Below are 15,127 nucleotides of genomic sequence, written 5' to 3' on the forward strand. Positions count from 1 at the left end.
CCATATCTATTTATACATTTTAAATTATATTTATGCATTAATGGTACTTTTTATATATGAATTTTTATATATTTATACATATTACGCTAGTTGGGATCTTTATCTAATCTCAATTTAGTGTCATTTGATGATTTTTTATTACAATTTCAATTTGATAATTTTTTATCATTATAGGCTGAGAGTGTACACACATGCGTATGTACACGTGACTCCTTTTGTTTTCATTAATTAGATAGATATTTTGTATATGTTGAATTATTTACATGTATTTTATTTCCATTTATAATTTAAATATATTTTTTTTATTATTTTTATTTTAATTTTATTATATTTTTTTTATTAATTAATTATTTTTTTATTAATAATTTTTTGTAGTGTGACCCAAGACCGGTCTTAGATATATTGTTTTTAAATCAGCATGTATTTTCTCATAATGTGTATTGTATTATATTACCAGTTTAAAATATGGTTTTACCTATTATTGTCCAAAACTTATCCCAAGTCATGACCACCGCACAGGTGTTTTTAGTGCAGTGTAACGGATCTATAGCAATGGACTCAGTTTAGGACCCAGCGGTAGTTCAGTGTTTTTTGCCCTATATAATGCCCTTCTCCAAGATGGCGCCATTAGAGGCCTGTGGAAGGAGCGCATGCTCCGACAACGCGTCGCCTGTTCATGTCATCACGCTCCACGCCCAAGCCGGAAGTACGCCGCCGGAAGCCCCGACAGTGTCCCCAGGGTCCGGGATACGCCGTCCTATACCGGCTTCAACGGATCTCCACTGCGGACCAGTCGGATTCTTCTGTAGAGGCACCCGGACTTATCGCATTTCTTGGATGAATATCCACTGCTGTTTTCTACTTACACGTCTGTGAGTATGTAATATGGTGAATTTCCAATAAACACGAGTCATATTCCACTTAGAGTGGCGCCTGTCTTTCTCCCATATCATCTAAGATACTGCTGCCTCTGAGTGCTAGTCTCATCAGATTTGGTTAAAATTTGGTGATGTCATTATCAGTGATGGGAATAACGGCGTTAAAGTGGAGTTCCGGCCGCAAAATCGTTACATTCGATTTTGTGCCATCCGCTTCCTTATTGTCACCTGAAAAAGAATTGGATATTCCCGAATTTTTATTTTTTTTACTTAACTTGTTTCAGAAGAAAATATACTCACCTTTCCTTCAACTTCCTCCCTCTGTGGCCGCGGCCCGCGCCGTCACTTCCTGTCCTGAAATGCGTCCTGGGAGCTCTTACTCATCGCTCCCAGGAGGCAATGCGCAGTGATGTAGGCGGCCGGCCACTCCTCTCATCGCTGCTGTGCCTATGGAAACCCTTACTATTCCGATCGTACAGTACTGGGCATGTGCGAGATTTCGCGCTGCATTCATTGGCCCCCTCCATCTTGAACCAGGAAGCAGGGCAGACATTTGCATACTGCAGATTCGGGTGACAAGGACAAAGATGGCGGCGCTCAGCAAACTTTTTATAAAGTAAGATTTTATGATTGTCAATCCATTAATAAACTGTCTAAAACCGGATTAGCGGATGTATGAAGGGCAGGGGATCACTCTTTGGGAAGTATTTATTAAAAAAAACGATTCTGTGGCCGTAACTCCGCTTTAAAGTAAATGGCGTTACTTAACGCCGTTACTTTTGCGGGTAACTAGTAATCTAATTGATTACTTTTCCCCGAGCGGTAACGCCGTTCCCATTACGTAAGCGGCGTTACCGCAATTACATCTACCGCCACTAGATGGCAGTAGTGTAATTCCTCCTCACTCCTCTATGACCCTGCTGGTGCTGTCTGCGGTACTGGCATGTGTGACATGGAGGTGGGCGGAGAGGGAGAGCGGACTGGCCGAGGGGAACCGTGAGAGCGGTGAGAGCCCTGCACTGTACTGTACCTGTACCCTGTACTCACTGACCTCTATATACACCTACCTACCCACCCTATACACCCACTGACCCTTCTATACACCTACCTACTCACCCTATACACCCACTGATCCCTATATACACCTACCTACCCACCCTATACACCCACTGAACTCTATATACACCTACCTACCCACCCTATACACCCACTGACCCCTATATACACCTACCTACCCACCCTATACACCCACTGACCTCTATATACACCTACCTACCCACCCTATACACCCACTGACCCTTCTATACACCTACCTACTCACCCTATACACCCACTGACCCCTATATACATCTACCTACCCACCCTATACACCCACTGACCCCTATATACACCTACCTACCCACCCTATACACCCACTGACCCTTCTATACACCTACCTACTCACCCTATACACCCACTGACCCCTATATACACCTACCTACCCACCCTATACACCCACTGACCCTTTTATACACCTACCTACCCACCCTATACACCCACTGACCCCTATATACACCTACCTACCCACCCTATACACCCACTGACCTCTATATACACCTACCTACCCACCCTATACACCCACTGACCCTTCTATACACCTACCTACTCACCCTATACACCCACTGACCCCTATATACACCTACCTACCCACCCTATACACCCACTGACCCTTTTATACACCTACCTATTTTTGTTTATAGCGCAAAAAAGAAAAAAATCGCACAGGTGATCAAATACCACCAAAAGAAAGCTCTATTTGTGGGACAATAAAGGATGTCAATTTTATTTCAGTACAGCGTCGCACAACCGCGCAATTGTCTGTTAAAATGATGCAGTGCCGAATTGCAAAAAAATGGCCTGGTCATTAAGGGGGCAAATCCTTCCGGTCCAGAAGTGGTTAAAACAGTAGGAATCAGAGGGCCCTTTTTTTTTGGGGGGGGGGGGGGATGTTATATAGCAGAAATTGAAAAATATTGTTTTTTTTTTTTTTTCCAGAATTGTCGCTCTTTTTTTTGTTTATAGCGCAAAAAATGAAAAATCGCAGAGGTGATCAAATACCACCAAAAGAAAGCTCTATTCGTGGGACAATAAAGGATGTCAATTTTATTTCAGTACAGCGTCGCACGACCGCGCAATTGTCTGTTAAAATGATGCAGTGCCGAATTGCAAAAAAATGGCCTGGTCATTAAGGGGGCAAATCCTTCCGGTCCAGAAGTGGTTAAAGTGTATTTTTTCCCAGAAAATTGTGTTTGAAATACAGCTGCACACATAACGTGTGAAATAAAAAAATTGCAACGATCGCCATTTTATTCCCTAGGGCCTCTGTTAAAAAAATATGTATAATGTTTGGGAATTGTAAGTCATTTTCTAGCAAAAAATGCTAAGTAACGTAAAATTCCAAACAAACAAAATCTACCTGACCGCTTTGCGGATTGTGAAATTCTCCCCTTATAACAAACAGGATGGTTAACATTTGCCCCAGTATGTGTGTGTTGTAATGTGAGGAGGGGGGGGGGGGGGTTGCATCTCGTAGACCAAAACTGCCGCAGTGGGTGAGAGGCTGACCTCCAATGAGCATTCGTCTTTTCTTGCCCTAAATAACTATGTAACTATTTCAATAGTGAATGAAATGAAATAGTGAAATAGAGAGTTCTGACGTCAGGGAGGCACAGGGAGGATGACAAATGACATTTTCTTTATGTAACCTCAATGTGGAATTTGTGGAATTTTACACCCCAACCAGCCGGTATTGTGAGATTCCTCCAGATGATTGAGATGTCATTATAGAAGAATAATGTCCTGCTGGGCAACAAAAGCTGAACTCCAGGCAAACCGCTACATCAACAGAGAAGATATACTGTATACTGTATATGGGAGCTGTTTTACCTGCCAACAGGATTTGTATTTCAGTCCATCCAGCCCTGAGATTTGCACTGCTCTGCCACAAAGCACAGCCTTGTCTGACCGGGGAGGAAGCCCACTGTCGGCTGATGTCACAAAGCCAGTTCAGGCTCGGGAGAGATCGGACTGTGGAAAATTTTGTATTTCATTTGGAATTCAAAGTCCCAGAGTCTGGAGGAGGAGTGGAGAGGCACAGAATCCATGTTGCATGAGGTCCAGTGTGAAGTTTCCACAGTCAGTGATGATTTGGGGAGCCGTGTCACCTGCTGTGGGACCACTGTGTTTTATCAAGTCCGAAGTCAGAGCAGCCCTCTACCAGGAAATTCTAGAGCACTCCATGCTTCCCTCTGCTGACCAGCTTTATGGAGATGCTGATTTCATTTTCCAGCAGGACTTGGCACCGCCCACACTGCCTAAACTACCAATACCTGGTCACATGATCATGGGATTACTGTGCTTGATTGGCCAGCAAACTCGCCTGACCTAAACCCCAAAGAGAATCTGCGGGGTATTGTCAAGAGAAAGATGAGAGACACCAACAATGCAGATGAGCTGAAGGCCGCAATCAAAGCAACCTGGGCTTCCATAACACCTCAGCAGTGCCACAGGCTGATCCTCTCCATGCCACGCCACATTGATGCAATAATTCATGCAAAAGGAGCCCCGACCAAGTATTGAGAGCATCCTATACTGTACATGGACAGACTTTTCACTAAGCCAACATTTCTGTATTAAAAACCCTTTTTTATTTACTGGTCTTATGTAATATTCCAATTTTCTGAGATATTGATTTTTGGGGTGTCACTCGCTGTAAGCCATAATCATCAAAATTAAAATAAATAAATAAATATAAATAAATAAATATAAATATAAAATATATGGAGTTTCACTTTTTGAATTGAATGACTGAAATAAATTAACTTTTTGATGATATTCTAATTTTATGAGATGTACCTGTATTCTTTAGTAAATGAAGATGGCATATGAACACACAAAACCAAGATGAATATTTTATTCCGCAGTATCAGGAACGAAGACTTCCCTTTAATTATTTCTGAATCAAACTGCAAACCCACCAAATTTTGGCCCCGCCTCCTTTTAAAGGGCAATTACAATATAAACAGCAATATGGTTTACTACACATAGGGTTGGAGAGAAGGTGGGGCTAAGAACAGGAGCATTTTATTGTAATGTACACGGCTCCACCCTGGGTCTCCACAAAGCCTGAGACCGGTATTTAGATATTAGGGTGTGTTCCACACATGCCTAAATATCAGGGTGTATGCCACACATAACTAAATATCAAGATGATTACACCACATACCTTTAAGTCAGACAGCTGACGCCTCACCATGTCCAAGTCTCCTCCCACGAGGAACTCCTCAGATAGGCGGGACTCAGCTACAAGCAGCCAATCCTGCAGCCTCTGTGGAAATAGAGGAGCGCAGGGAAGAGATGATTATATCCCGGGGGGAAATATAGAGATCAGTAATCAGTTATTCCAGGTATTTATATAGTGCCAACAGATTTTGCATTGCTTTATATATTGTACATCCATATGAGTCCCTGCCCTTGAGGAGTTTACAGTCTAAAGTCCCCGTCTCACATGCATACACACAGGGCTTTTTTTCTCAGAGAATAGGTGCAGGAACTCCTCCTTTAGAGTCACCCCTTGTCTCCACCCCCCTACCCAACTTTGAGCACTGTCCCTTGGTTCCACCTCCCAGTACCACCCCTTTTAGAAAATACAGAACCAAGTATCATCTTGTTGTGCTAAATAATTTGTATAAAATGTGTTAATGATAAAGATGATAAAGAATAGCAGTAAAATAGATCCCCTGCAGCCAGCAAAAATAGATCCCCCAGCAACAATAGACTCCACTCAAGCAACAAAAGATCCCATCCCAGCAACCATAGACCCAACACAACAATAGACCCTACCCCAGCAAAAATAGATCCCCCACACAACAATAGACCCCCGCACAGCAACAATGGACCATCCACAACAAAATACCACACCCAACAACAAAAGATCTATTCCAGCAACATTAGAATCCCCCCCCCCCCCTCAGCAGCAACAACAGATCTCCCGACAGCCAGCATCACTAGACCATCCTGCAGCCAGCAACACTAGACCTCTCCATCAACAGTAGATCCCTACCAGCCACATAAGATCCCCACACAAAAACAGATCCCCACCAGTGACAATAGATCCCACAGCAGCCAGGACTAAGAGACCCTCCAGCACACCCCACACCCCCTTGCTGTGACATACATTCAGTGCTGGAGGTGCCGGAACTGCGTTCCCCCGCGTTCCCACTGAAAAAAAACCCTGCATACACATCCATACTAAAGCCAATATAGACAGGAGCCATTAACCTACTAGCATGTCTTCAGAGTGTGGGAGGAAACCACAGTACCCGGAGGAAACCCACACATGGATGCAACATGCAAACTCCATGCAGATAGTGTCCTGGCTTTGATCTAAAACCACCTGAGTGCTGCAAGGCTACCCACTAAGCCACTGATATGAGAGAAGGAAATGCTTATCCTAGATTGTCGATGGTGTTCGTCTCATAATGTGCCCAGCCAATGACATCCTAACACTGATGTCCCCTCTGGAGGTAACAAATGGATTTTCTCCACCTATTGGTCTACTCTGAGCTCTGTACCTGAACAGTCTCCTGGTAGCGGAGGGTGACCTTCAACTGCTCCTCCAGATGTGTGTTGCGCTCACTCCAGAGCTTGTTCAGACTGTTCCAGGCCGCGTACAGCTGTAAAGACCAGAGATGTTATCTTGGCACTGAATGTTCCCAAAAAGTGAATAATAAATATAAAAGTAGTGAAAGTTTTTTTTTTTTTCAGCACCCAAGACAAAAAGGTCAAATTCCCCCCATCCCTCCCAGCAAGATAAGTTGCAGGTTCTCTTCTTTCTCCCACTGAAGCGCCCAGAGTGGCCGTCTCTTCTGCCTACTCCTTGGCCCAGCCCTGACATTAGTGATTGCAGACTTAATTGTTGGCTTTAGCCTATGCATAGCAAAACAACGGGTACACTTTAATGGTGGTCCAACCAACAGCACATATTCGTCTCACCATTGCTGTTTGGCTGCCAGTAGGGAAAAAGAGAAAGCCCTGTGTATGCTTCAAGTGGTTACCTGGAGCCTAACCAGGCCTGAGACTTGTCTCTACTCACAATCACCAAGCACCAGTGGGAGAAAGGGCTTGAGTGACATGTGGCCCAATTACCACGCAGCCATGGAAGGAAAAGGTGTGAGTTATGTGTGGCCCAATCACCGTGAACTGGTGGTCAGAAGTTACATCAGTCATATCATATTTTGCCCAATCACCATGCACCAGAATGGGAGGAAAACATGAAAGTCACATGTGACCCAGTCACCACCCACAAATGGGAAGAAGAGGCGTGAATCATGGGTGGCCCTATCCCCACCCAACAATGGGAGGAAGGGGCATGTTTCAAGTGTAGCACAATTCAATGCCCCAGTGGGAGGAAGGCGACATGTGAGTCACATGTGGCCCAATTATAACACACCCATGGGAGGATGTGGCCCAATCACCACGTGGCAGTGGGAGGATGGGGCATGAGTTACATTTTGCCCAATCATTATACACCAGTGGAAGGAATGGGCACAAGTCACATGTGGCCCAAACAGTACACTAATTGTAGGAAGGAGCCTAAATCATGTGTGACCCAACTGAAGAAGGGCAAAAGTTAAATATGGCCCAATTACCAGCAAGCAATTGGAGGAAAAGGTGTGAATCATGTGTGCCCCAATCACCACCCAACAATGAAAGGAAGGGCAAATAAATGAAATGAGCCGGCAAATCTGTAATGCAAATAACGATTTTAATGGCTGGTTACAAAGAGTGACAAACAGAACACTGACGCGTTTCAGCAACAGCCAAAACCCGTCAGCTGTTCTGTCACATGTGGCCCAAACATCACACACTGTTGAGAGTAAAGGGCATGAATCATGTGTGGCTCAATCACCAAACACCAGTGGCAGAAAGGCTTAAGTCACATATGGCCAAATTACCACACAGTCATGGACAGAATGGGTGTGATTTATTTATGGTCCAAACACCATGCACCAGTGGGGGGAAAGAGCTTGAGTCACCTGTGGCCCAATCACCATGCACCCATGGGAAGAAGCAGCATGAGTCATAGGTGGCCAAATCATCACCCACCAACGAGAAGAAAAGAACTGAATCATGTGTGGCCCAATCACCACCCAACAATGGGAGGAAGAGGCGCGAGTCAAGTATTTCCCAATCTGATGCACTGTTAGAAGGAAGGGGCATGAGTCACATGTGGCCCAATTACCACACACCCATGGGAGGAATGGGCGTGAGTAACCTGTGGCCCAATCACCAAGCACCAATGGGAAGAAGGGGCATGAGTCACATTTTACCTAATTATCACGCACCAGTAGGAGGATGGGGCATGAGTCACATTTAGCCCAATCAGCACCCACCAATGATAGGAAGGAGGCTGAGTCATGTTTTGCCCAATCATCACGCAACAGTGGGAAGAGGTGCATAAATTAAATGTTGCCAAATTACCACCAAGCAATGAGAAAAAGAGGCATGAACCATGTGTGTCCCAATCACCACCCAACAATGAGAGGAAGGGCCATAGTTAAAGTGGAGCCCAATCAGATGCACCAGTGGGAGGAAGTGGCACAAGTCATGTGTGGCCCAAACATCCCACACTGTTGGGAGTGAAGGGCATGAGTCACTTGACGCCCCTTTGGGTGAGTTATGTTTGAACCAATCACCACACAGCAGTGAGAGGAAAAGCATAAGTCACATGTGGTCCAATCACCACACACCAGTGTAAGAAGGGTAAAAATGTCAAGTGCTCCCCATACCCTGAATTACAGGTCAGTTGGGAGATTGCTGTTGGTTTCGGTGAATACATGGACACCCAATGAGTCGGAGACTGCAACAGAAACATTTATAGATCTATAGTCAGCTGATTAGAGCAATAGGGGAGCAGAGTGTAGGTTGGTAATTGCAGCTGGGGTTTGGTCAGGTTCCCTGCATGGACAGGTTTGTTTGTAGGTCAAGAAAATATTTGGGTCTTCAGCAGGATTTGGATGCAGTGAAAGCCAGTCCTAGAAGACACCTATCACTGAAACCATGGAAAGCGCACCCTGTAGTAAGCAATTTAGAAGCCCCATTTCCAATAACCGACAGCAATTCACACCCAATTCCCTGAGCGTGACAATACTCCTGGAACGTGTGAAAGAGCCCAGCATGGTTTAGATCCTCTGAAGTCTCATAGTACAGACCAATGCTCACAATTTATAGGGTGATGGTAAGTTATTCCTTCACTTATACATCTATCATTGAGTAATTTACTTGCCTCATCCAGGCTCTTGGTCACATCTGGCTTGTCCATGTCTCCACAAGAAGACATCAGGTCCATCCCAAGGGAGCCTAGCACATCCAGTTCATTCTGCAGGTTGTCAATGTCTTCCCGGAGAGCCTGATGGCAGAGGGGGAGACAACTATTATTTTATATGTACATTGTGTGAGTTTATTGTGCACAGGCCAGGTAAAATCAGCATTTGAAGTATTTCAATACAAAGGTGCAAAACTGTCTACATGTTTTGTATGACTGTCTGCCCTCAGCTGCTGCACAATTTCTAAACTGCTGGGATCCACTAGATCAGTCATCTCTAAACCGTGGCCCGGGGGCTGGATGCGGCTTTTTGCTTTACTTTGTCCAGCCCTTGAGGCCTTATTCCTGCCACTTACACCAACAACATTAACGATGGGGCATTATTTCTTCCGCTGACACCAACGATGGGACTCTATTCCTCCCACTGACACCAATGATGGGGTACTATTCCTCTCATTGACACCAATGATGGGGCACTATTCCTCCCACTGACACCAATGATAGGGCACTATTCCTCCCACTGACATCAATGATGGGGCACTATTCTTCCCACTAAAACCAGTGGTGGGGCATTATTCCACCCACGGATACCAAGGATGAAACACTATTCCTCCCACTGACACCAGCAATGAGGCTTTATTCTTCTCACTTACACCAACAAAATTAACGATGGTGCATTATTTCTTCCGCTGACACCAACGATGGGACACCATTCCTCCCACTGACACCAATAATGGGGCACTATTCCTCCCTCTGATACCAATGATGGGGCACCACTCCTTCCACTGACACCAATGATGGGGCACTATTCCTCCCACTGACACCAATGATGGGACACCATTCCTCCCACTGACACCAATGATAGGGCACTATTCCACCCACGGATACCAAGGATGAGACACTATTCCTCCCACTGACACCAACGATGAGGCTTTATTCTTCTCACTGACACCAATGATGGGGCACTATTCCTCCCACTGACAGGAATGATGGGGCACTATTCCTCCCACTGACACCAAGGACGGGGCACTATTCCTCCCACTGACACCAATGATGGGGCACTATTCCTCCCACTGACACCAAGGATGGGGAACTATTCCTCCCACTGACATCAGTGATGAGGCACTATTACTCCCACTGGACACAATCTGGCCCCTTTAAAGTCTGAAGGACAGTAAACTGGCCCTTTGTTTAGAAAGTTTGGAGACCCCTGAGCTAGATGGACTGAAGAGACACCAGCTGAGGCTCTAAATTCAATGTACTTCCAGGAACACCCTAACTTCAGCACAACTGAACCCCATTGGTTCTTTTGAACATAAAGGAGCACTCTAGACCAAAAAAGAAAATGTTTGATTTAACCTAACTGGGATAGTCCGGTTTACTTTCCAGTTGGTTCTATTTCCATCTCCCCCCCCCCCCCCCCTAAACACCTGGCTGCCCTAAAAACCAAAACTTTCTGATGCCTGTATCCTCGATTTCTGAATCTGAGCCTGTGAAAGCATAGCCATTGTGTTCTCTGGTTCCAGCCCCGCCCTCTCTGTGCGCCCACTGCAGCTCCACCCAAACACAGTGGAGCAAGTTGCCCAATTCAAAGTCATCTGATAAGAGGCTACCCATAACTTCTGTGAAAACTTACTCTCTGTATTGGAAAAAATATAAAAATCTTGGACTTCCTAAACGGCAACATTTCTTGCTTTTCTTTCTTTTTTTTTTTTTTCCCTTTTTCTTCCTCTTTTTCACTTTGTGATTTCTATATTTATAAAGGTTTTTCCTTTTTACTTGATCCTTAGATATATTTCCTGACATTGCCCTTTACAATTTTCCTGAAGAGGAAGTCAAAGGGTTTCCACAAGCTTCTTCTTTACCTGCATAGCATCCAGCCGGGTTCTGATAGAGTCCGGGTCAGGGCTGGGTTGTTCCGTGTCCAGGACCATCTGCTGGGTGTCTCCAAGATTGACTGCCAGATCGGAGAGGCTGACCCAGAACCTTTCTGCTAACATGAGAAGCCCAGACAGCCAACCATCGCGCTCCTCTGCTCGCCCACAAAGCTGCTTCCAGTCCGCCAATAACACTTCTGTCCGCTGCTGGAGGCCTGCATATAAGGACAAGTATGTTAGAAGAGTCACCAAAGGGGATGAAGGTAAGGAGAAGGGGAAATAGAAGGTGAATATAATAGCGGAGGAACAGAAGTGCTCATCTGAGGAGCTTTTACTTGAAGTCCACAAAAACATGTCTGTACATTTATTCAGCACCAGTTTCTTGGTGTAATAACATAGAAGCATAGAGGAATGAGGGTGGAAAAAGTGGCCAATTGAGTTTGACCTTTTTTCATTTTTTTGGGAATTTTTTTTTACTTTGTCTTAGTATAGCTCTATATATAAGTCCTAAGCATGGTAAAATTCACTTATTGTTGACTGACTCACTACCTCCACTGGAAGTCTATTCCAAGCATCAACTACTCTTTCTGTAAAATATACTGAAGTTAGCGTTGAACTTTCCTCCTTTATATTTGAGATCATATCCCCATGTTCTTGATTTTGGCTTCATATTGAAAATCCTGCCCTCCTGAACCCTATTTTTTGCTAAACAAATAAAAAAACACCATAAAGTTAAAAAAAAAAAAAAGTTTTTCTTAGTTTCTTAGTACATTTTCTCCTTCACTGATGTGCGCTGATGAGGCCCTGATAGACACTGATAGGCTGCACTGATGGGCACTTATAGGCTTAACTGATGGGCATTAATGAGGTGACACTGATGGGCAGTGATGAGGGGGCACTGATGGGCACTGATGAGGCTGCAATATGTGGCACTGATGGGCACTAATAGACAGCACTGATAAGTGGCATTAACAAGCATTGATAGTCTTCACTGACGGGCACTGATAGGTGGCACTTATGGGCAAGGCTGCTGTTAGAAATCGTGGGGCCCCGTACAGACTATCTGGCAGGCCCCCCCCCAAGAAAATATTAAAGATATATTTAGCTAAAATTACAACTAAATTACTATTATCAGACACAAATATAACATAACTCACATAATTACTGCTAAATCTAAAAAAAAAAAACGATGTTAAATAAAAAAGAAGATGAGATGAGAAAAATATACAGGCTGGGCAGTTGGAGCTCAGTGATCAGAGAGACAGAGAGAGAGAAACAAAGTTACAAATAAACTCCTGAGCAGAGATAAGTGCTGGGAGAGGGGGGCCCACACAAGGGAGGGGGATTAGTGAGGGACGACTGTCTCTTTCTCAGCAGATAAAAGCTGATAGCAGGGAGAGGGACAGATCAGATTCAGGTGCTGGAGGAAGATTTCTTTATTTGTTGTCCATCACTAATCCCCCTCTCTGTGTGGGCCCCCTGTGTGCTTGGGCCCCCTACAAGAGGGCTGGTGGTCCCCCCCTATCAGCGGCCCTGCTTATGGGCACTGATAGGAGGCACTGATAGGCACTCATTGGCAGCACTGATTTGCAGTGGGCACGGGGGAGGGGCATGATTACAGGAGGATGTTCATAGTCTTTTGACTATAGCGTGGTCGTAAAGAGGTTAAATATGATATGGGGAACATATGATATTAGGTATATGACTACCATTGGGTTATTGAGGTATTGGTTTGTGTTTAGGATTATGGTGAGAGATAGGTGTTATGTTTAGGATTAGAGAATTAGTTCAGAGGTTAAGAGTGGTTAGCAGAGATGTGCACGATTGTTTAGTACGGATTAATTCGTTAAGCTAATCATTTAGTTTCATCATATCCATTATGTTCGAAGGATTCATTGTCGGAATTCGTTTTGTATATTTGTTGTTCCGAATTGATTCGTATTTCAGAAGCTATTTCAGAAGATTGGCCATCTATTCGATTTATTGTGTACATTTGTTTTTGCACTCTGTTTGGATTGGATGGAGGTGGATCCATCAGAATCTCCAAATCATAACATAACAAATGGAACAAAATTATTTTTTCGGATTTTTTCCGTTATGTTATGATTTGAAGATTCTGATGGATCCCCCTCCATACAACCCAAATAGAATAAGTACAAATCATTTCACTTTTATACCTTACTATATTTATTGCAATATGTTTCCATTTCAAATGTAATGCATTTTTTATAATAATGAAAAATGTTAATGTAGCATAAAAACAAAATGGACCTGAATAAATTTGAATCAATCGTTATGTGGTTACATTGTTTTAGATGCTTCAAACTTTAGCAAAAGGCTCAAACTATCGCATCATGTCATCAGAATTAAACAAATTATTAGGAATTAATTCGTCGTTTTGTTATAATATATTTTGGATTCCTTGAAATTCATTACTATTGTGATTAGAAGATTTTGATACATCCGAATCTCCCAATAACAAACATTTTGTCCAAATTTCGACGAAATAACGAAACAAATTGCACACGTCTAGTGGTTAGGAGTTTAGTTAGGTGTTGAGCTGAGGGTTATGCTGGCCATACATTTGGATGATCCTTAAAACCTTCAGCTGCAAACGTTTCATTTGGAAATGTTTTTTTTTTTTTTAACTGGCACTAATATGATTTTGATGGATCCCCACCCCATAGTAGAACATTTGGGTATTAGAAACTAGGAAACAATTGCAGTTAAAAGTTGACCCAACATAGGATTTTTTGGATAATGTGGGACTTTTCATGTAATTATGTAACACCAACAAACATTTTAAAGTACAATCTTTTACTATTACAACAGTAAAAAAACATTTTAACTGTTGTAATAAAAAAATGGACATTTATATATTTTTTTGTTTTATATACTGTATGTGCCAAAAAAATGCCACCAAGGTGTTAACTTGTCCAATTATAAGTTACATTTAAGGTTCAAAATTAGGAATAGTGGTAAAAGTAGGGTGAGAGGTTAGAGGTTACAGATAGGGTTAGCGTCAATTAATTATTGTATTGTAAGTGCCACAGAAGAATCATACAGTTTGTTGGTGTTGAAATGTTATGCTCTTAAGAACTTTTCTCTGATGGTCAAGCAGCACATAAAAAAATAAAAACAATATACTGGAACACATGGAGGCCAGGAGCAGATAGAGCAATATTATCAAGGCAGAGGAGCATTTGGTTATGTCCCATGGATGGGGTTGGGTGTCACTGTGGGGGAATGGGGGTTTTGGAAGGAGTTATAGGAGGATGCAGCAGATTTGGTGACCCTGTAGGGGATGAGGTTCCTGGAGGGAGCTATGGACAATTATGTGGGATGAAGTCTTTCCAGGAGGCTGAGGGCTTTGCAGCGGCACTGTGGGAGACTATATGGCCCTTCTATAGCTGAGGTTGGGACACTATGGGGGTACTTCTTGGGGGCTCTGCAACAACTAGTGGGCACTGCAAGGTGCTGGGTGGCAATGCGAGATTTTGGGGAGTACTTTGGGCCATACCTCCCAACCGTCGAAAAATGGTCCGTGTCCTGGAGTCCCGTTGAATAAGGGCTGAGTCCTGGAATGCCCGCAGCGGTGCAGGGCGGCTTGGTTTTCCTGTACACAGAGGAGGAGGTGGGGAGTAGCACACCACTCTGCCACAATGTGGCTCATCTGAGGTCTGTGATTTTTACTACTGCACTATCTTGCAGAGGAGGGAAGCATGGGGAAGAGGAATGGGGGGGGGGGGGTGGATGCAGCTGGGTTGGGTGTTTGGGATGGAGTGAGCTGGGGTGGGTATTTCGGGTGGATGGAGCTGGGATGGTGTGGGGGATGGATGCAGCTGGGATGGGTGTGGGATGGATGGAGATGGGATGGGTGTGGGGGATGGATGGAGCTGGAATGGGTGTTTGGGATGGATGGAGCTGGGATGGGTGTGGGAGAGGGATGGAGCAGGAATGGGTGTTTGGGATGGATCGAACTGGGATGGGAGGTTGGGATGGATGAA

The 15,127-nt window shown here is 44.0% G+C and overlaps 1 protein-coding gene across 1 annotated transcript in view; it reads right to left on the minus strand.

The window, feature by feature from the left end:
- Positions 1-15,127, minus strand: part of LOC309555398 (microtubule-actin cross-linking factor 1, isoforms 6/7-like) — a 191,160-nt gene that overhangs the window by 92,916 nt on the left and 83,117 nt on the right. The window contains exons 14-17 of the mRNA XM_082257413.1: positions 11,109-11,335; positions 9,205-9,327; positions 6,491-6,592; positions 5,143-5,244 (exon numbers count right to left, since the gene is read on the minus strand). Coding sequence (XP_082113539.1) covers positions 5,143-5,244; positions 6,491-6,592; positions 9,205-9,327; positions 11,109-11,335 — 554 coding nt within the window. The remainder of the gene's footprint in view (positions 1-5,142; positions 5,245-6,490; positions 6,593-9,204; positions 9,328-11,108; positions 11,336-15,127) is intronic.

This window comes from Pelophylax lessonae (genome assembly GCF_965119305.1).
Source record: "Pelophylax lessonae genome assembly, chromosome: 5".
NCBI classification, from domain to species: Eukaryota; Metazoa; Chordata; class Amphibia; order Anura; family Ranidae; genus Pelophylax; species Pelophylax lessonae.